Source organism: Grampus griseus (genome assembly GCF_964374135.1).
Source record: "Grampus griseus genome assembly, chromosome: 2".
Lineage (NCBI taxonomy): Eukaryota > Metazoa > Chordata > Mammalia > Artiodactyla > Delphinidae > Grampus > Grampus griseus.
Genome location: NC_139018.1, coordinates 84,878,956 through 84,902,078, shown reverse-complemented (window position 1 = coordinate 84,902,078; position 23,123 = coordinate 84,878,956). Strand labels below are relative to the sequence as shown.

Below are 23,123 nucleotides of genomic sequence, written 5' to 3'. Positions count from 1 at the left end.
GGAAATAGAGTAATTTTTAAATTATAAAAACGATTCCTACTTATTGTAAATAAATTTAAGGGCAGAACATAAAGGAATTAAAAAAACTATGTAAAATTCTCCCATCCCAAGATATCCATCCACTCTTTATCAAAACAAACAAAATTGTTTGCATGTGTATATATTTGTTCAACATGTATTTATCAAGCACCTACTATATGCCTGAGCTCAGGCACTGTGCTAGATGCTGAATAAGATGAAAAAGTCACCAAGACAAGATCTCTGCTCTCAAGAGACTACATTTATTCACACATACACATTGCAAAAGTCATGCACATTCAAAGTGCTGTGAGGATCCCTTTTCATGCAGACCACCCCAAAGGACAAAAGAGATTTTTTTTAAAAAAACCTTGTTTTATTTTCGTTTTTTTTAATGTATTTATTTATTTATTTATGGCTGTGTTGGGTCTTCGTTTCTGTGCATGGGCTTTCTCTAGTTGTGGCAAGCGGGGGCCACTCTTCATCGCGGTGCGCAGGCCTCTCACTATCGCGGCCTCTGTTGTTGCAGAGCACAGGCTTCAGACGCGCAGGCTCAGTAATTGTGGCTCACGGGCCCAGTTGCTCCGCGGCATGTGGGATCTTCCCAGACCAGGGCTCGAACCCGTGTCCCCTGCATTGGCAGGCAGATTCTGAACCACTGCGCCACCAGGGAAGCCCGAAAGAGATATTTTTAACATCTGTTGTTTCTGAGAAAATGCAATATGACAAAAATTACTATGCATTCTTAATCCCCAATGTGATGGTGTTAAGAGGTGGGGCCTTTGGGAAGTGATTAGGTTATAAGGGTGGAATCCTCATTAATGAGATTAGTGCCCTATCAAAGAGACCCCAGAGAGCTTTCCCACCACTTATGCCATGTGAGGACACTGCAAAAAGATAGCAGTCTGCACCCAAAGAGGGTCTTCACCAGAACCCAAACATGCTGGCAACCTGATCTTAGACTTCCAGCTTCCAAAACTGTGAAAAATAAATTTCTGTTGTTTATATGCCAAAAAATTACTATGTATTCATTAACCATTTTAAATGAACTTGTATTCTGTTCCTTACAACTATATCTAAAAATATATTTGAAAATAGTAATACATGTATGTATGTGAACTTTGAGAGAAGGACACAGAAATCATTACTGTGTGTATTTGCCATGGTGTTGCAGGGTCCTCCTTTTGGTGACCAGACCATCTCTTAATGAATTCAGGGTCTGAAAATTGACCCAGATCTGAAAGTGGGCAAAGGATGATCACTTTCCATTGGGGCAACTGCCCTCAGCCCCCTGATCACACAACCTTAATTTCTTCTGATTGAAAATTGAGGAGTACCCTCGTTGTCTGCCTATCTGTTTTGCCCTTGGGGATGTTATATTCTGTTAAACATCTCCATAATTCTCTGAGGCTCAGACTTCTGTGGCTGTCATTCTGACCTTTCCACTCATTATAATAATTGCATCTACCTGGCTTCTGGCAGTTAAGTGTTGCCACCTGGCCTCTTGTTTCAAGACCCTATTGCCCCCTTGCTGTTAGTTAGCCCAGTTTTCTAACAGCCTCTCACACTGTCAGTCCTGGCCCAAATAGGAAAACCACCACTGAACTTTTAGTGATGCTGGTGCACCTCTTACTGTCATATTCCTTATGGCCTTGGTGAATGCAGTATCCTCTTTGGCCTTCCCACAGAAAATAATCAGTCTGTGGGATTTCTGACCTTGTATAGTACATCCACCTCATGCTGACTTCTCTGAGTTTTTAAAATCTCCTCCTACACCATCTGTCTTAGCAACTCTGGCATTTTTTACCTCATGTGGGCTGTAAAGTTTTCTGTGCTTCTGAGAGCCATTCTAGTAACAAATTTGTACCATTTCCTGGGGTCCTTGGCAGAATGATAAATTCTGTATCTTAGGAGAGTGCTCCCAAATCAATAAACTCTCCCTAACCCAATTTTACAACCTGGTCCCCTGATCAAGCACCCTCAGAATCCAGTCCCTTGCCTCTCTCCCAGTTCCTGCCCTTACATGCTTGGCTAGTTCTTGCAGCTCCTTTGGGTAGTCCCTTTCCTCCTTTATCAGTCCCAATATGTCCTTTGCTAGGTTATATGGTGCTTTAACCCGGTTATCGGCCGAGTATCCAGGAGGGAGACACAAGCAGATTTCGAGGAGGGTACATGCAGTCTTACAGGGTACAGGCTTCTGTACTGTCTACAAGAAAGAGGGAAGTGTGAAATGGTGGGTCATTTCTTTAGGTTCAGAGGGTTCAGGAGAATCTGGAAATTCAAGATCTTCAGGAACATCAATCAGATATCCCCATTCCATGTGTCATGATCTCATTATTTCCTAACTAGGGCCCTTAGCTGACCTGCATTGCTTGGGAGTTTAACCTTATTGGAGCTTAAACTATTCTGATGATTATCTGGGACCTCAGCTTTCCCTGCCGTCCCACTGCAGGTGTTGAAGACCTCTTCATATGCTGTTAAGGAGGCCCTCTGGCTTTCACACTTGGCTTTCAGTAACAGAACCCAATTTCACTATCCTTATAATTATTATGCCTCCCATATATATTTTTTGAAATATAGTTGATTTATAATGTTGTGTTAGTTTCTGGTATATAGCAAATTGAGTTTTAAATATATATATTTTTTCATATTCTTTTCCATTATAGTTTATTAAGGATATTGAATATAGTTCCCTGTGCTATACAGTAGGACCTTGTTTATCTATTTGATATATAGTAGTTTGTGTCTGCTACTCCCAAACTCCTAATTTAACCCTCCCCCACCCCCTTTCCTCTTTGGTAACCATAAGTTTGTTTTCTATGTCTGTGAGTCTATCTCTGTTTCGTAAATAAGTTCAATTGTATCATATTTTAGATTCCACATATAAGTGATATCCTGTGGTATTTGTCTTTCTCTTTCAGACTTACTTCACTTAGTATGATAATCTCTAGGTCCATGTTGCTGCAAATGGCATTATTTCATTCTTTTTTATGGCTGAGTAATATTCCATCATATTCATATACCACATCTTCTTTATCCCTACGTCTTTCGATGGACATTTAGGTTGTTTCCATGTCTTGGCTATTGTGAATAGTGCTGCTGTGAACATAGGGGTGCATGTATCTTTTCAAATTAGAGTTTTGTCCAGACATATGCCCAGGATTGGGATTGCTGGATCATATGGCAATATTTTTAGTTTGTTGAGGAACCTCCAGACTGTTCTTCATAGTGGTTGCACCGAGTTACATTCTCACCAACAGTGTAGGAGGGTTCCCTTTTCTCTGCCCCTCTCCAGCATTTGTTATTTTTTAAAATATATATTTATTTTTGGCTGCGTTGGGTCTTTGTTACTGTGTGCAGGCTTTCTCTAGTTGCAGCGAGTGGGGGCTAGTCTTCATTGAGCTACGGGCTCAAGGCGCGCGGGCTTCAGTAGTTGTGGCACACGGGCTCAGTAGTTGTGGCTCACGGGCTCTAGAGCGCCAGCTCAGTAGTTGTGGTGCATGGGCTTAGTTGCTCCGCGGCATGTGGGATCTTCCCGGATCAGGACTCGAACCCATGTCTCCTGCATTGGCAGGCGGATTCTTAACCACTGTGCCACCGGGGAAGCCCCAGAGTAGCACTCTTAACCATCGTCAGCAATTTGGTGCCTCTCCCTGGTCTGGTAGACAAGCACCTTCAGCTTGTTTACTCAAAGCAGTAAGGGACCAGCACAGTGGAAATAATTTTAGTGTAAAACATATGGAGGGGCAAGATAGTAAAGGTGGTCAAGACGGGGCAAGAAAGGAGAAACACAGTAGCCAGAGGCGGGATAGGGAAGGGAGAGTCTTCTAATACGTCTCCAGTGCTGTAGGCTGGAGGGGCCTTGAGCAGCTAGCATGCCCTGTCCATCAGCCTGGTCATACTCTCCTGGGAGTCCAAGAGTGGGTGACATTCCAGATTTCCCCAGTTTGGAGAAAATATCACTTAACACCCTCCATATCCATCTGCTCTGAAGGCCCTGAACTCCAAGCAGCCCCCTAATCTAAAAAGGCTTTTCCTTTTTAGACACAAATATTCTTGACAAATATACTTTTCAAGTATATTTGGCTGAAACAAATATTCTTGACAAATATACTTTTCATAATAAACTGTTGATCAATCTTATAAATCATTCTCTCTGTCTTTGGTTAGCAGGGACTGGTTCACCAGAGCCTGAGCACTTTTCAGTGATGAACTGAGCAGCCAGACTTCAAGGGGAGAGAAGAGATGACAGCCTGGGGACTGTGAGCTCTGTGTTCCCTCAGCATAACACCATGCTTTTCATGCATGGCCCTTCCTCTTTCTCCCTGTTTTTCTTACTTTGCCTTAGACTGGATGACTTTCTCTTTCAGCCCCAAATCATGCCCTAATGCCCCAGTGTGTGAATAGAATCATATTTTCCTACTGACTGCTCTCATGCAGGTGCTATTTTTTTTTTGGAAGAGGAAGAAGAAGGAGAAGAAGGGAGAAAGGGAGAAGGGGAAATAAAGAGGAACAGATGAAATCAAAAGGAAAGGAAGAAGGCAAACCCCTGGTGTGTTGAGGACAGAGCTTAAAGCCACGGTTTCTTTCAGTGTCTCCTCAAGGCTCTTTATTCATTCAAAAAATATTTTTGCAACACCGAGTGACACACATTTCTAAGTTAATCCTTTGAGTAAAGTGTAATTTAATTAGTTGGGGGGAATGTGGGGTGTGTTTCAGTCACTCTCAGATATTTTGAATTTATTTTTCAAGTGAAAAATTAATATATGCCCGTTGTGAATAAGAAATCCAAATACCGAAGTGTATAAAGTAAAAAGGTAGCCCTCATCCTCATTCTCCTTCTCTCCTTAACTCTTTTTTTTTTAAATATTGATTGATTGATTTGCCTGTGTTCTGTCTTAGTTGTGGTGCGTGGGCTTCTCTCTAGTTGTGGTGAATGGGCTCCAGAGCATATGGGCTCAGTAGTTGTGATGTGAGGCTTAGTTGCCCCACGGCACGTGGGATCTTAGTTCCCTGACCGGGGATCGAACCTGCATCCCCTGCATTGGAAGGCAGATTCTTAACCACTGGACCACCAGGGAAGTCCCTCTCCTTAACTCTTTTTTTCAAAAAAATTATTTATTTATTTATTTATGGCTGTGTTGGGTCTTTGTTGCTGCTCACAGGCTTTACTCTAGTTGCAGTGAGCGGGGGCCACTCTTCATTGCAGTGCGCAGGCTTCTCACTGCGGTGGCTTCTCCTATTGCAGAGCACGGGCTCCAGTAGTTGTGGCTCGCGGGCGCTAGAGCACAAGCTCAGTAGTTGTGGCGCACAGGCTTAGTTTCACGGCGGTATGTGGGGTCTTCCCGGACCAGGGCTCGAACCCCTGTCCCCTGCATTAGCAGGTGGATGCTTAACCACTGTGCCACCAGGGAAGCCCCCTCTCCTTAACTCTTAAGACCAGTTTGGTGTGTATTGTTCCAGACCTTTGGGGGAGCACATGTAAACACACCCCAAAAACAGGATTGGGCAACATGTATTATCTTGTAATGTGACCTCTCCCAGTAGTGTTAGACTGGCTTGATTGCCAGGCCAAGGTGGCACAAAGGAGTCTGAGAAAATGCTGCGTGTAACTACAAGGTAATGTCTATCCCCATAGGCCTGAGCTCCATGACTAAGTTGTATATGCTGTACATGTTGAACACTTATTAAATGGGAAACCTGTGGGTTTTTTTGTATTTAATTGTTCCCTCCTGGTGACTGAGAATTGATTTTAAGATGTTGAAAGTCAGCTCTCTCTCTGGACTCTCTCAGTATAGCTCCATGGTTCATAACCTTTTCCTACCTCAGCACACATAACAGATGCTGTGTGCACTTGATACACACATAACCTGAAGTGTCCTCTGTACTCAAAAAAGCACTCAGGAAAAGCATGTCAGAGTGCCAGGAAGTGAAAGGGATGCTGCCACAGGGATAACCTTATATCTTTAAAATTACTTTTATAAGGGGCTTCGCTGGCAGTCCAGTGTTCGGGACTCTGCACTTCCACGGCAGGGGGTGTGGGTTAAATTTCTGGTCAGGGAACTAAGATCCCGAAGCTGCTCAGTTAAAAACAGAAACAGAAACAAAAACAACAACAAAAAGCATTCAATTGAGCACCTGCTCTGTGCCAGGCACTGAACCAGGTGCTGAGGAAACAAAGGTGAACAAGACAATCTAGTACAGCATTCTTGAACTTTACTGAGAAGCAGCTGGGAGCTTATTAAAATGCACAGTCTGTTTCAGTAGGTGAGACCAAGGAATTTGCATTTTTAACAGATACCCATGGTGATTTCCTCAAGAGTATGGGATGGTCTCATTTTATTTATTTATTTGTTTATTTATTTATTTGGCTGCACCGGGTCTTAGTTGCCGCATGCGGGACCTTCGTTGAGGCACACGGGATCTTTAGTTGCAGAATGTGCGAGCTAGTTCCCTGACCAGGGATCGAACCTGGGCCCCCTGCATTGGGAGCATGGAGTCTTAGTCACTGGACCACCAGGAAAGTCCGGGGATGGTCTCATCTTGAAAAACACTGGTCTCGACACAGAGAAGCCCAAAAATTACATTAGGGGTTCAAGATCAGGGACTATTTTTATCCCTGATATTTCCTGAAATAAGCAGCACATGTGTATTATCATGTGCTGAAATTAGAGTGACCCTCTGACAATGACTCAGGAAGATTTAAATGCAGAAGAATGCAGACTTATATAAACAAATTGTCTGTCAATATGTAGGAGTTTTCGGAAGATTCCAAATAATTAACATCCTCACTTGACAAATATTGAGTGCCTAGTTTGTCCCGGGTACTGGTGGGCATTCCCTTCTGTCTAAATCTCCTCCTATGCCTTATATTCTGCTACTTCTATTTTTCTGAACCATTATTCTATTTATTATTGCCCTTTCCTGTGTCTTCAAGCTCTCTTTTTCTGCTGGATCCTTCCTTTTAACACATCTCTTTTGTCTGAAAAGTAAAAATTCTTTGACCTTATGTCTCCTCTGGTTATAATTATGTTCTATTTTCTTCCTCACAACCCCATCACTTAGGATGCTTTTGGCTGCAAGTGACAGAAAACTCAATACACATTGGCTTAAACCAAAGCATCTATTGGCTCATGTGACTGAAAAGTCCAGAAGCATGTCTGGCTTTAAGCAACACTTGATGCAGTAGCTCAAATGATGTCTGAAGGAGCCTAGTCCCTTTGTGTTCTTCGCTCTACTTTAATCCTTGGTGTCCCATCCCATTCACCCCTGGCAGTTTTAAGTTCTCTCTTCATGGTTGCAAAATAGCTCAAATCCTCCCACCACCTTACCCAGGGAAAGATAGAGGATCTCACTGAGGAACCTCCAGGGAAGAGAGAGGAAGCTGTTTCTTCCTAGAAGGCCACAGTACTCCTTGGCACTGACTGAATTAGTTGTCAATTTCTGAACCAATCCCTGGGACCAAGGGTTGGGCTGTGCTGATTGGATTGAGCCAGTTAGGGCAACCCTTGGAGCTGGATTTGGAGTTAATCCCACCCAAATCTTGTGGCTGAGAATGGAGGAGGAGTGGTTTTCCAAACAATATTTGGGGACACTGTACTGGAAGGAGAGGAAATGCTGCTTATCGATCAATAACAGAGACTCGCTATAAGAGCCATGCTTCTGAAAATATAGGCCATGGTCATAGTCGAATGCTCTCATCTTCCATCTATTCTTTTTTTAAAAAACAAATTTACAGGGATGACTATTTATTTATTTATTTATATAGCCTGCACCATGTGGCATGCAGGATCTTAGTTCCCCGACCAGGGATCAAACCCCTGCCCCCTTTGTTGGAAGCTCAGAGTCTTAACCACTGGACCACCAGGGAAGTCCCCTCTGTCTATTCTTTACCCCTGATCCTGGGAAAAAAATTGCCCCTCATGCCCACATCATTAAATACTACCAAATCCATTGTTCCTTCTAGGTTCTTACCTTGTTTGACTTCTCTGTATCATTTGACACTATTGATGACTCCTCTCTTGACTCCCTTGGCTTATGTGATGCCTCTTTGTCTAGGTTCTACTCTTGCTTCTCTGACCACTCTTTCTCAGGCTTCGCCCCTTAAGTGTTGGTTTTCCATGTTAGGCCCTTTTCTCTTGTCGATCTGCAAACTCTGTTGTATCTGGCCCATTGCCCAGCATGATGTCTGGCACATATTAGCGCTCAAACAATATACTAAACAAATGAACCAATGAATGAATGGGTATTCACTTAGGCTTGAACTCCACTCTGCTAATATAATTCCCAACACTGTATAATCAGCTGATTCTGCTCTCCAGGTCTCCATATATGTCAACAGGCTTACTGCACACCCCCTACCAGGTAACCCACAAGTGCCTCGGATTAACGTGTGTAAACTACCCTCCTTATCCTTATCTTTAAACCTGTTCCTCCCCTTTTACTCACTCTACTAATTGATTGGGTCACTGTCCACCCAGTTATCCAAAACTGCTTCCTGGTATCTTTCCTAATACCTCCCTCAAACACTTCCTAAGCCTTCTGACTCTACCTCCTTAGTACATCTCACTATCTTCTTCATCCATGCCCACTGCTACCGCCCTGACTTACGTTATGTTAGTCTCCTTACCTTTTTCCTCAGCCTCTACACCATCATCCATCTCTTAAAGCCATTATGACTTGTTCTTAGAGAACATTTTTAAAAGTCATATCTTATTTGTATTTCTCCTTTCAATGAGCACCCCTTTGTCTACAGGATAGAGTTCAAACTCTTGGGCTTGGTGTGAAATATGATTTGTGATGCTGTCTGGCCCAGACCACTCTTCAAAAATGTTTTTCATACTATGAGTGGTGACCTGTTTGCAAGTCATGAAATCAATTTAGTGGGTCACATGTAACATTTAAAAATGTAATATATAGAATTGAAACTATGAGAGTGTATTACTTAGATTATTCAAGTATTATGTTTTGTTTATATATTACATAAGTGAGGCTAGGATAGCTTTTGCTGCAGTAACAAATAACACCCAAATCTCTGTGGCTTAACACAGCAAAGCTTATTTTTCGCTCATGCAAAGTCTACTGTGAATCTCAGAAATGCTCTAGGGCAGCTGTCCTCTTCTTGTTGGATTAACAATTAAGGGTGGGGAATTCCCTGGTGGTCCAGTGGTTAGGACTCCGTGCTTGCACTGCAGGGGTCACAGGTTCGATCCCTGGTTGGGGAACTAAGATCCCACATGCTGCGCGGTGCAGTCAAAAAAACAAAACAAAAAAAGAGCAATGCAGGGTGTTTCAATTCTGTGGTACATCCAGCTCAGTACATGCTTTCACAATCACTGTGGTGGGGAAGAGAACATTGGATGGTCTTGAACCTGAAATGAAATGTTTTGGCCAGAAATTGGTAAGTGTCACTTCTGCTCATAATTCACTAGCCAGAAGTAGTCATATGACTGCCTAATTGCCAGGAGGCAGAGAAATATAATCCTCCAATATGCCCAGAGGGATAGAAGAACTGGATGTTTGTGGGCCCTGGAAAATTCCACCATATTAATATGTATGTATGTATTGGGTCATAATAAATTACATTTCTTACTGTGGGTCACAGTAAAAAAAATAATTGAGAAACTGCTCTATTGCTTCCTTTTCCCTCTGCCCTCACTATACCCTATGATCCAAAGGAGTGCATAGAGATATAGGACCTACATTCAGAGGCCAGTTCTACCACTTCCCTGCTTCTGTGAACTTGTTCAAGTCACCTAACCTCTCTGAGCTTCATTCTCTTAAGAGATATCAGAGGGAAATAACATTTGTCTTGTAAGATTGTGGTAAGATGTAAGAGACATGATATGGTAAATGTCTGGCCCTAGGCTTGACTCTGTGTGTGAATTTAGTCCCTGGAAATTGTCAGCATTCTGCCAAGCAGAACTCCTTTTTTCAGATACAGGATCTCTTTCATAACCCCGTGCATTTGGACATGCATGCTGCCTCACCTGGATTGCCTTTTCCCTTCTCATCTGTCTGTTAAATGCTTTATCCTTTAGTACTCAGCTCAGTTTCCTCTAGGAACTACTCCATGACTCAGATGAGCAGATATGATACAGAGTAGTGGATAATGGGCATGTACCCTGGAGAGAACCAACAAACATAGTTTGAATCCCAGTTCCACCACTTCACCAGCTATGACAAGCCTGTGACTAGCAAGTTATTTAACATCTGTTAGATTCAGTTTTCTCGCCTGTGAAATAGGCATAATATTAGTACCTACTTCATAGGATGTTGTGAGAATTAAAAGAGAAATTGCCTCAAAAGTGTTAGGTTTGGTGCCTGGCCCATCACACCCTTCTTTGGGCCACCCTGTACCTAGTAACTCCCTCTGCTATAATTCCTCTCACTCTGTGCTGCCATTTTTTATTTGACACCATGACATGCACTAGACTGTGGACTTGTTGAGCACTGTCCCAGAGTTCAACAATAATAGCTAGCTTTTTTGGCTTCCCTGGTGGCACAGTGGTTGAGAACTCGCCTGCCAATGCAGGGAACATGGTTTTGAGCCCTGGTCCGGGAGGATCCCACATGCCACGGAGCAACTAAGCCCGTGCGCCACAACTACTGAGCCTGCGCTCTAGAGCCCGTGTGCCACAATTACTGAAGCCCACGTGCCACAACTACTGAAACCCGTGCGCATAGAGCCCGTGCTCTGCAACAAGAGAAGCCACCACAATGAGAAGCCTGCGCACCTCAACGAAGAGTAGCCCCCGGTCGCCGCAACTAGAGAAAGCCCGCGCGCAGCAATGAGGACCCAACACAGCCAAAAATAAATAAATTTATTTAAAAAAGAAAAGCTTAAGTACTAAATCTTGAGGAAGCCCACATTTAGGGGATGGGGGAGAGAAAATGCAGAATAATGCCCTACTGGTTGAAACCACCCAAGCCAGTATTACCTGACTCTTCTGATGGTTTAATCTGTGACAAAATTTATACTTGAGTTATATATTTCCCATATGACGTTTAGTAATCTCTGGCTTTCACGTGCTGACCCATTCAGGAGTAATTCAGGGTTCTTGCACCATTATCTAGGACCACACTGTCCCATATCGCAGCCACTAGCCACATGCGGCTATTTAAACGTAATTAAAATAAATAAAACTAAAAATTCAATTCCTCATTTCAAGTGTTTAACAGCCACATGTGGTTGAGGTCTACCATATTGGACAGCGTTGATAGGGGACATTTCCATCATCACAGAAAGTTCAGTGAGTTTAGGAAGTCCCTGCCTATTTGTCTGTCTTTCCTGGTGGGTCTACCTGGATGTGTTGTCATCGTTGTTTGTTGTTGGCCACACTCTTGTGCGAGATCTTAGTTTCCTGACAAAGGATGGAACCCGTGCCCTCTGCAATAGAAGCGTGGAGTCCTAACCACTGGATGGCCAGGGAAGTCCCTGGGGGTATGTGTGTGTGTTGGGTTTTTTAAAATCTTTATTGGGGTATAACTGATTTACAATGTTGTGTTACTTTCAGGTGTACAGCAAAGTGAATCTGTTATACAGATACATATATCCACTCTTTTTAAGATTCTTTTCCTATATAGGCCATTCCAGAGTAATGAGTAGAGTTCCCTGTGCTACACAGTAGGTCCTTATTAGTTATCTGGATGTGTTACTTTTACTAAAAAAGAAACATGACCCCAAATTGGTCAAGCTGTACACTTACAGATAGTGGTACAAAGTGGGATACATTATTTAGGATTAGAGTCACCTGTGGATGATAAACTCTAATTAGCAGTGTTAATAGGAAAAAAAAAAAAGCTTACTTTTCATGTTAGAGTCCAGATATAGGCGATCCAGGGCTGCTTTGGCTGCTCTGATTCACAAAGTCCTCAAGGTCCCAGGCTCCTTCTAGCTTTCTACTACTTCTGCAGGAGCTTGCCCTCATCCTTCTGGTCCAGGATGGGGTTCTGTCATGACAGGTTCTAAGCAGTAATATGAAAACAAAGAGGAAGGATGGAGAGGACACCTGTCAACTTTTTTTTTTTTTTTTTTTTTGCAGTACGCGGGCCTCTCACTGTTGTGGCCTCTCCCATAGCGGAGCACAGGCTCTGGACGCGCAGGCCCAGCGGCCATGGCTCACGGGCCTAGCCGCTCTGTGGCATGTGGGATCTTCCCAGACCGGGCCACGAACCCGCATCCCCTGTATCAGCAGGAGGACTCTCAACCACTGCGTCACCAGGGAAGCACCCACCTGTCAAATTTTTTAAGGAAAGCTCTTAGCCACTATCACATAACATTCCCACTTCCATTGGTAGCTGCAAATGGGAAATGTAAACTTTATTTATGGGCCCAGCTAAATATTCTATTACAATGAAACAAAGGAAGAACAAATATCAGGAAGCAATGAGTAGTTTCCCTCTTAGGGCTCAACTCCAGAAAACAACTACCAGTTAGGAAATGTCAATCAGAAACTGAAGCTATTAAGTCTGTCCAAATCTTGCACCCTGGCAAGTGAAAAATAAATTTTCTCCTAGGTTTAAGCAAAAGCAATTCAGGTTGAGGAGATATGTAATGCTGTGGCAGACACAGCGGATCTTTCCCAAATCTAAGTCAGGAAGGGACAGTGATAGAGCCACCTGGATTGTGATTGTAATTGTAAAGGAGGATAAAATCACCTCAGTCTGAAGGGATTGTCGCTGCTCATATACTGGTGGGGGATGGATTGGGGTTTACCTACCTGGAGTCAACTAAGACAAGAGCCACGGAAAAAGAACATGTCTGTGTTTATATACTGATTAAAGTGGCGTCATAAAATGTCTGGTCTCAGAACAGCAGATAGAAATATCCCCAAAGGAAGAATAGACAATACCTGTTGTTTAAAGGACAGTTTGCTTGAGCACTGCCAGCTGTTTCTAATTATGTGACCCTCCTCACCCACTGGTCTGTGTCTGGCCTGGAGGGTGGGTTTCCCCACCAGGAGGGACTGTCCTGGGTAGGTGGTCTTGGGTCTCAAATCAGACCCATTTTCTGTTGTCAGTTAATAAATGGACATTCTGGTTTGTCATTTCTCCTCCTATGAAGTTGCTTGTCATAAAGTAATCCTCTGAGTAAACAGATAAAATCGAGTTCCTGGATTAGCAAAGCAGGGAACTAACCCTGGATCTGTAGGGTTACAGATGACCTCAAACTCCCACCAGGTAATCTCTTTTTCTGAAATCATTTATTTCCTTTGCCTCAAACTCTGAAAGGACTCCATCAAGAGGTGAAATTGCTGAATCATATTTGCCTCTTGCCCTATTACAATATTCTTTGCTTGACTGTGTCACTACAGCCCTTCTAAAATGTTTTCATGAAATTTGTCTTCTGTTTGGCCTCTTGAGGCAGTGCCCATTCTGTCTAAATTTGTGCAGGTTACTGTCATATATATTTTAACGTATATGACAAAAATCACTACCTTCAAGGGTCTCACTCTCTGTTGAAAAGTCTTGTATACGTAAAACAATGAAAAAGCAGTTTAGTCATGTTTGTAATCTAGTTTTCACTTGAACACAAGTAATTGCCAGTGTTACAGCATAAAGAATAAATATTATAGGATGTCAGAAGGAGAGCAATCATTTTGAGATGGAGGCATTAGGGCAAGTTTTTAAGGAGAACATGGAATTTAAGGTGTGTTCTTAAAAGGTGGATTCTATGTATCAATTAAGACCTATTGGTTGCAAGTGATAGAAACCCAACTCAGATAAATTTAGGTAAAAAAATGTATTGGTGCTTAGAAGTCAAGGAAAAGACTAAACAACCATGCAGCTGGGCCTCTAGAACTAGCAATATACATGCTGACTGGATCTTCTTTTATCCTTCCATTTCTGTCTCTCTTAGCACCTTGATTTTATTTCTCTTTCCATAAACCAATTTTCTTCACAATATCCCCAAGCTGCTCAGGAGCTCCACCAGAACCACCAGGGGTTAAAAGCTCTTTTTTCCAGTTTTAGTTCAGAAAGTCCCTGGTAATAACCGATTGGCCCAGCACTGACCAGGTTTCTACCACTGGAACAGTCAGCTGAAGTCAGGGCATGGGGATGGGGAAGTCATGTAGACACTTGAGATCAAACGTGTGGGATGCGGAAAAGAGGAATACTGAGCAGAGAAAACATTAACTCCATTATGAGGAGGAATGAGTGTGGTTTAGGCAGGTAATACCTGGGATGATGTTGGGCTGCACCCCACAGGCCCAGCTCCAAAGAGAAGAAAGAGCCTGGAAACAGTGACAGAGACATCAAGGGATTATTGGATAGGAGGTCTGAAGCAAAAGGTCCTGGAGTGACACCCCACCAAGGGCAGCAGACAGAACATAGCAACAATCTTTGATAGTTGGGGGGAGAAGGAGGCTACCATTGACTGGGGTGGGGTGGGGGTGGGTGGGTGGGTGGGGTTGACGTCAGGTGGGGCTCATCAGTTACCAGGGGCTAATTAACCCTATACTTAAGAGGATTGGATAGTCATGTGAGTGAAGCAGGGACTTGTGGTAGGGTCTGTGCAGAGAGCTTGAGTGTCCTGGCCATACAGATGAGAAATTGAGGATAAGTATGAGTAGTATAGATGGATTAGGAGATTATGGAGGGTTTAGAATTGATGCAGTGGCACATCTGGAGGCCAAAGGAATTTTATGTTTATCTCTGGGTGATTTTTAAATGAAAATAGACAAACTGTTGTGTCCAGAAGCAGATTGAATGTAAATTGCATAGGTCAATAACTATTGGGGTTTCACTTGATTTGGAAAGAAGGAGTGAAATATCAAAGACGGCAACAAAACAAAACAGAACAAACAAACAGGATTTAAGGTCAGTGAGAGGAGGTTTCAAGGAGAGAAGCCAAGGATAGCCAAGAATCTTCAGCTTAGAAGGACGTAGGCATTTACAGAAACAGGGAGGATGAGAAGAGGAGTTAATATGGGTAAATGTGATACGTTCTGTTTTAAACAAATCACATTTGAGATGCTAGTGGTATATCCCACAACTGAAACTGCTATCAAGAAATTGGAAATATATACTGGTGTTTAGGGGAAGAGATTATCTGATTGTCTGCAGATAACTCATATCTGAAACTAGAAAAGAGGAAGGCCATAGTCTGCTGGGCTTTGGAGAGAACCCGCATTTAAGGTTGTGGGAGGAGAAAGAAGAGTCAGTAAAGTAGGCAGCTAGAAAAGGTTCAAGGAGGTAGGAGAACCAGGCAAGTATAGAGTCTAGTGAAGTCAAAGCAGAATTTAAAGAAGGAAGAGGTGATGGTGTGGAAAAGGGTGATGGAGGAAACGTGGAAAAGGTAATTGTATTTGGTGAGGTCTTGGAACCCTGGAGAACGGTGTTAAGTGCCAGCGGTTACAATTCATTCAAATTCATGCTGAGCACTTAATTCCTGCTAGCATTATGCTAGGTGCTGGGGACGGGAAGAAGAGCACCTTCTGGACCCAAGAAGCTCACAGCGTGGCGGAGGAAGTGAGAAGTGAATCAATAATTAAGTTACAATGTTGAAAGTGCTCAAACAGAGGTGTGCTCAAGATACAATCGAAACCCTGCGGAGTGGGCGACCCCACGGGGCTGGATTGGGGAAGGGAGGGTAGGACGGTTTGCTGTCCAAGTTTGTGCTGGGTCTCCAGAGATTCCGCGGGGGCAATTCCAGCAGAACCAGTCCTCTGAGGCCGTGTACAGCTCTTGGGCGGCTATGGTGGGATGGAGCACGAGTGGACCCTGGCTCCTTGGGGGCGAAGGATGTTAGCAATATCTGGGTCCTACTTGAAAGATACGGGATGGAGTTTGCAGTCTGAAGGCGGGATGCAGGAAGGAGAGGCGAACAGCTTCTCTATATTCGCCCCACTTTCTCACACAGGGCAGAAGAGATAGGGGGAGTGTGGGTGGGGGAGACTTTTGGGAAGCTAGTCGACCAAAAACCTCAGTTCGCCGGGGTCCGGTAGCCTCATTACTCTTCCCCGGCCTCTGCACCCGGCCGGAACTCGTGTCATCAGGCCTGGTTTCCCGCCGGCCTGGAAAAGCAGACGGCCCTACAGAGACGTGGAGAACACGGTCGGGAAAAGCCGGGCTCGGGCGGAAGTCACTCTGAGGCGTCGGCAGGGGAGGCCAGTGAACGCCAGTCGGGAGTTGGAGCGACCGGGGCTTGTGAGGGCCCCACGGCCCAGCAGGTGAGGGGTGAGGGGGCTGTGGCACGGTCCCGACTGCTCCCTGACTAAACACCGGAGCTCTAGGGTTGGTTTTGCCACTTACTAGTTGTATGACCGGGAGTAATTTAATTTGCTCAGTAAGTGGAATAATAATAGTCCCTTTCTCACGGTTGTTGTGAGGAGTTAACGAAAATACACCCAGGACAGTTTCTGGCACATAGTAAACTCTGGATGTACAATCTTCACTAATACTGCTCTCAGCTGCGTGGGTTACGTTGCTCTGAAAACTCACCAACTTCCGCCCGGGATCATCCAGTTAATGATTTTGACTTTGTGTTTATTGGTAAAAGTATGAAACAAAACATAATTAAAGTTATATTATTAGAGAAGTGATAGCACTACTGAGGGGTTGGAAAATAGGGTGAATAATATTACTTATAATCCCATCATCCTACACACGACTTTAAGCCGTTTTCTTCTTTTTTACCCCCAAATCTTTTTGTGCGTACGTTTTTATAGTTGTAATGTTAGTGTATATGCATTTTGATTCCTCCTTATTTGCCACTCAGTAGTGTAGCCTAAGCATGGTGTTAACGAAAATCGTGTTTATGATTGTACACATTCCATTTTATAGGCTTATCATTTATTTTCCAAATTCCTGCATATGTAGAGGTAAAATCATTTAAAGAAGTCAGTGAGGGAATTTAGATATTACCTATGATTCCAGGACGTGAGATCAACTGTTGTTATTTTTCCTGGTTCCCTTCTATTTTTTAGTCCATGTGAAAACATACTGTTTGCACGGTTTTCATTTATTTTAGCAAACATTGTGTATCAGTTATGTTTAAGCCATAGTCCAGGATTAAAGTCAGGCTAGTTAGGTAGACAGAAAAAAAAGCAAGATTCTAATAGTTTGTAAGGGCTGTGAGATGTATGCATAGGTTCTCATAAGAATATGGAGGAAGAGCAATGTCAGTGCCCTCCAATCAGAGGCCACTAGGAACATGCTTGTAGTTGAAGTTAGGCTTATTACTCTTGTAGTGAGAAAGAACACATGCCATGGGAAACCATGGGGCTTCTCAGTAAGAGTGTGTTAGAAGGGATTTATTGTTGGACTTAGGTTTGTGTTAGGTGATTTAGGGGAAAGTATTGAGGAGGTGGAGGCAATTCTATAATTAGGAGAGAATCTTATCTATCTAGAGTGAGGCTAATGCTATGACTGGTCAGTGTATGGCAGTCACTCATATTAGCCAGGATAGTAGAATGTTTGGTCACTTTTGTGGTTTTTTTTTTTTTTTTTTTGTGGTACGCGGGCCTCTCACTGTTGTGGCCTCTCCTGTTGCGGAGCACAGGCTCCGGACGCGCAGGCTCAGTGGCTATGGCTCACGGGCCCAGCCGCTCCGGGGCATGTGGGATCTTCCAGGACCGGGGCACGAACCCGTGTCCCCTGCATTGGCAGGCGGACTCTCAACCACTGCGCCACCAGGGAAGCCTCACTTTTGTGGTTTTTGAGCAATGTTTTTTTGTGTGTGTGTTCAGACATGATTATAGTTAGTATAATTAATAGAGCTGAGGGTATTTATTGCCCATGGAAGTGAGGAGAAGTTAGGCCAGGGAGTTGGGCACATTTTGGAGGGCCTTGTGTACCATTTTAGGAGTTTGAATTTCTGGAGGGAATTGCTGAATAAGGGGAGTGCCATCATATTTAGAAAAATCCCCTTTGTTGCCAGGCAAAGGTTGGATTGGGAGAGAGGGAGGAGATCTGAGTTAGGACCTTACTGAATCCTAAAGGGTGTTCTCAGTGCCAACTTTAAGGGCAACACCTGGTGGCTCGTTAGAAATAAAGAATGTCAGGCCCCATCCTACACCTACTAAATCAGAATCTGCACTTTAACAAAATTCCCAGATGATTCATAGGCACTTTAACATTTGAGAAGCCCTTTGTTAGGGGAATTTCAGTAGTTCTGGTAAGAAACAATAAAACCCTGAACCAAGACAGTGGTGGTAGTGGTGGAGAAATGTGGAGATATTATTTGTTCAACAAATATTAGAAGCCTCCTGCATGTCTGGCACCATCCTGGTTGCTGGAAGTACCACAATGAAGATAGTCTCTCCCCTCAAGACACTTCCAGTCTGGCAGGGGAGACTGACAAGGGAACTGTCAATAAACTGTAGCAGGGAAAGTGTAAGCCCAGGATGCAACACATCAAAAGGTCTTGGTGGAGTTGAGTAATTAAGGGTTCTTGGAGGAGGTAATGGATGCCTAAGCTGAGTCCCAAAGGATAAATCAGCCAGCAGAAATCGGTAGAGGGCATTTTTGGCCTAGGAGCAGCAATCTGCCAAGGCATGAAGCCCAGAAAGGGGGTACTAGGTGGCACTTGTTAGACCACAGGTGTTCTCTGTGGTTAGAGCAGAGTAGGATGTGATTAGAGGGGAGATTGGAGAAATGAGCAGAGGCCAGATCTGGAGGGGTCTTACAGACCCCATGGAGAAAGTCGAGTTTTATTCTGAAGATCGTGAGAGCCTCTGAAGAGTTTTTTTATTTTTTTGCAGTACGCGGGCCTCTCACTGTTGTGGCCTCTCCCGTTGCGGAGCACAGGCTCCGGAAGCACAGACTCAGCAGCCATGGCTCACGGGCCCAGCCACTCCGCGGCATGTGGGATCTTCCCAGACCGGGGCACGAACCCGTGTCCCCTGCATCGGCAGGCGGACTTCCAACCACTGCGCCACCAGGGAAACCCCCTCTGAAGAGTTTTAATCAGAGAAAACAATCAGTTTTGTGTATTAGGCCCTCTAGATGCTGAGTGGTGGGATAAGGTGGAGGTCTGGGTGCAAGCCTGGAGTGCAGTGATTTAGGAGAGAGAAGGTGGTGAGCCACCTGATGTGGGGAGTGAGGGAGGAGGGGCAGTCTGGAAAGATGACCGGTCCTGTGTTGTAGATAGAGTGGTCTGGGTGCCATTTTGATGTAGACTCTCAGGCGACTGAGCTGAATTGTTGAATTTGGGCATTTTTGAAGCTTTTTTTTTTTTTTTTAAGTTTTCAGCATTCCATCTAGTTTCTCACTCAGTACTGTGTTCTGACTAGTGGGTGATTTTTTGTTTTTGATTTTTCTCTCTCCTGGTCTCTGGTGAGAGAAAGACAAAGGAGAAAGATGATGAACTCAGCATTCTGTATTTTATTTCATTTTTGGGGTAGCTGGAATAAGTAGGAGAGGGAACTCTTTAGCCTTCCTGGTTCTTGCAGCACTTCCTGCCAGCAGTCATTGAAAGTTGCTGCAAGAGCAAAGTTGTTATTTCAGTAGAGCTATGGAAGTTATATTACTAATGGTTAACATAGGGAGAGGCAGCAGTAACTAATGGAAGGATTTAAGGCCAGGGTTCTAGTGCTAGCTTCCATACTGATTAGCATTGTAATCTTAGGCAAGTTACTTCACCTGTTGGTGTCTAGTTCCTTGTGAAAGGAGATAACTACCTGACTTGTCTTACAGGAGGCTTATGTGGATTAAATGAGATATTTGTCAGGGTGACTTAAAAATACTAAGAATGGCATTTAAATGTAATGGTATTATTGCTACTATTGTTTAGGTTCTGTCTTTGAGGAGATCAGATAGTGGCTGATAGAGCCTTGTTACTCAGTGTGGGCCTTAGACTAGGAGCTTCTTAGACATGAAGAATCTTGGGGATCTTGTCAGACTTACTGGATCAGAGAAACCTTTTATAGCCATTATTCCATCTGATCTATAGAAGAATCCCTTAAGGTAGGTAGGGGAGGTGTTAGCACATCCATTCCCCCGAGGAAATGGCCTCAAAAGATCAACTGCTTTACCTGAGGGTAAACAGTTCTAGGTGTGAAGTCCAGGCCTCTGACTCCATATACAATGTGAACTGTAGTCTCTTCTTTTTATAGATGAAGTGCTAAAATGTTGGTTAGCCTAGATCCTGGAGTGAATTACTGACAGTTGAATATTTTATTTTAGGAACCAATTATTTCTTTAAAAATCTGGCATAAAAATTTGCTTTAAAATTGACAACCTTTTGAAGCACATACTTGAATTATTTGGGGGTTGATCATTAACTCCATGAAGGGGCCTGTGTTTCTGTTCATCTTGGCATTTTTTCACAAGGCAGTGGGATGTATTATGTACCGTGTAAACATTCTTCTGCTCATAGTAGGCCCTGGGTAAGTGTTCATAGAATTAGAAAATAAGTTCATGAATTTCATAGTACATGATCCATGTTGAATTTGAAATTATGATGCATTCATTGGCTATACTGGTAACTCTTCACTGTCTCTTTTATTATAGGTGGAACTGGGCTATTTACTGAAGCTTCTTTCCCTGGTAGGCCAGGGAAAAATTTACATTTTGATTTTCTTTTAATCATGGCTTTGGTTCATAAATTGCTGAATGGCACTTACATTCTCAGAAAATGCCCGAAGCCAAGTGTTGCCTCTTGTCCATTTTTGAGTACTCGCTTTGCAGATTATTGTTCCAGCAGTCTTGAGAAACCAGTGGCTGCTCCTGGCAAAGCCTCTTCTCAGAGGAAGACTGAAGGGAATTTGGAAGGACATCACCAGAGAGAAGTTGATTTGGATATAACTTCTCCTGAGGACAAGCCTGAAGTTAGTTTTGATAAAGCAATTAAAGAAGAAATAAAGGACCATTTTAGGCGTTTGAAGGATGATATTGTGAATCATTGGATAGGGCCTGAAGGCCGCCCTCTGCATGAGGTCTTGATGGAACAAGCCAAGGTTGTCTGGCAGTTCCGCGGCAAAGAAGATTTGGATAAGTGGATAGTGACTTCTGATAAGACGATTGGTGGCAGAAGTGAAGTGTTCCTGAAAATGGGCAGGAGTAACCAAAGTGCACTGCTGTATGGAACTCTGAGCTCTGAGGCACCCCAGGATGGGGAGAGTGGCCGAAGTGGATACTGTGCAATGATATCCAAGATTCCAACGGTACGTGAGACCCAGGAGCTGCAGTTTTCTAGTGAACTGAGGTGAACTTCATTGTAGCATGAACTATAGCAGACAGCTTTTTTTCTGTAAATGAAAACAGCTGGCATCTCATCTTGTGTATGGGGTTAAATAACTGCTGGGCACAAGTGTAAAGTTTCATAAGCACAAGGGGGAAGTGGTTCCTGAAGAGAGGTTACATGTTTCTGGGCATCACTTGGGGCCAGGGTGGGGCATGCTTATGTTTGAGGAGCCCTGAGAGGTTACATATTTAAACGATGATCTGGGGAGATTTACATCTCCTCTAACATAGGCCGTAGACCCTCTAATGGCTGGGGGTTCCTTAGAGTGGAAGAAGGGTCAGCCGGGGTTTTCGTTTTTTTTTTTGACGTAAACTTTTAAATTTTAGAATATTTTTGGTATTACAGAAAAATTGCAAAGATGGTACTGAGAGTTCCTGTGTGTCCCTCACCCAGCTTCTCCAGTTGTTACCATCTTACATCACTTGGTACATTTGCCACAACTGAGAAGCCAACATTGCTGCGTTACTGTTAACTAGTTCCAGACTCTATTTGGATCTCACCAGTTTTTCCATAATATCTTTTATTCTGTTTCAGTATCCCAGCCAGGATACATTACATTACATCCAGTTGTCATGTCTCCTTAGTCTGTTACTTAGTCTTTCCTTATTTCTTAGTCTTTCCTTATTTTTCATGAGGATTTGAGAAATACTGGTCAGGTATTTTGCAGAATGATCCTCAATTTGGGATTTTCTGATTTTTTTTCCTCCTGGTTAGACTTGGGTTTTCTGGATTTTTAGGAAGAACAGCACAGAGTTGAAGTACCCTTCTCATCGTATTAGGGTACATGCTAGTAGCATGACTTATCACTGATGTGTTAACCTTGATCACCTGTTCAAGGTAGTATTTGCCAGATTACTCCATTGTTAAGTTACTTTTTTTTTTTTCCCTCCATATTCTGTTCTTTGGAAACAAGTCACTAAGTGTACCCTGCATTCAAGGCATGGGGTAGGGTGTGGGATTAAGTTCTAGCTCCTGGAAGGGGTAGTATTTACATAAATTATTTGGGATTTTTCAGAAAGGAAGATTTGTTTCTTCTCCCACATTTATTTATTTATTCAGTCATTTAGTATGGACTCACACTTTGGGTTATAATCCAATACTATGTTATTTATTTTGTTGCTCAGATTGTTCCAGCTTTGGTCACTGGGAGCTCTTTCAGGTTGGCCGTGTCCCTTTGACATGCCCCCATCCTTTTGTGTTTTTGAGCACTTTTTGGCACTACGAGGTGCTGTAAGCTCATCTTGTATTTCCTCTGTTCCAACCCTAGAATTAGCCATTTCTCAAAGGAGCCCTGGTTCTTTTTTTTTTGGAAGATGGAGTTGGAAACCAAGATCTGGATGCTGAGTATGCTTGTTGCTTCTGGATTGACACTATTTCTAGGACCTCTCAGTGGACACAGCTAGGAAATATATGTATGCATACCAACTCATGGAAACACACATCTGTAACTATTTCTATATCTATATTAAGCTAAGTATGAGTTCATACTGATGCTTTGACTCTAATCCGGTACCACATGATTTATTCTAGCTTCCTCCCTCTTGTTTATTGATAACTTCTGTAACGGTGTGAAGCCTGTCTCCCGCCACTTACTATACATTTATTAATTCGACCCAAGAGTACATGTAAAGCAGTTTCAGGGCTTCCCTCGTGGCACAGCGGTTAAGAATCTGCCTGCCAATGCAGGGGACACGGGTTCGAGCCCTGGTTCAGGAAGATGCCACATGCCACAGAGCAACTAAGCCTGTGTGCAACAACTACTGAGCCTGCGCTCTAGAGCCTGTGAGCCACAACTGCTGAGCCTGCGTGCCGCAACTACTGAAGCCTGCACGCCTAGAGCCTGTGCTCCGCAACAGGAGAAGCCACTGCAGTGAGAAGCCCGTGCACCGCAACGAAGAGTAGCCCCCGCTCGCCG

The 23,123-nt window shown here is 43.5% G+C and overlaps 1 protein-coding gene across 3 annotated transcripts in view; it reads left to right on the top strand.

Annotated features, from left to right (window-relative positions):
* NDUFAF1 (NADH:ubiquinone oxidoreductase complex assembly factor 1) overlaps positions 1 to 23,123 on the top strand; it is a 40,192-nt gene that overhangs the window by 2,045 nt on the left and 15,024 nt on the right. For 2 of the 3 annotated variants that reach the window (XM_082647557.1, XM_082647556.1), the window contains exon 2: positions 20,476 to 21,128. In XM_082647557.1, the coding sequence (XP_082503683.1) occupies positions 20,476 to 21,128 (653 nt within the window). Of the gene's footprint in view, positions 1 to 16,067; positions 16,194 to 20,475; positions 21,129 to 23,123 lie in introns of those variants that run through there. The other variant, XM_082647558.1, reaches the window with a different exon arrangement.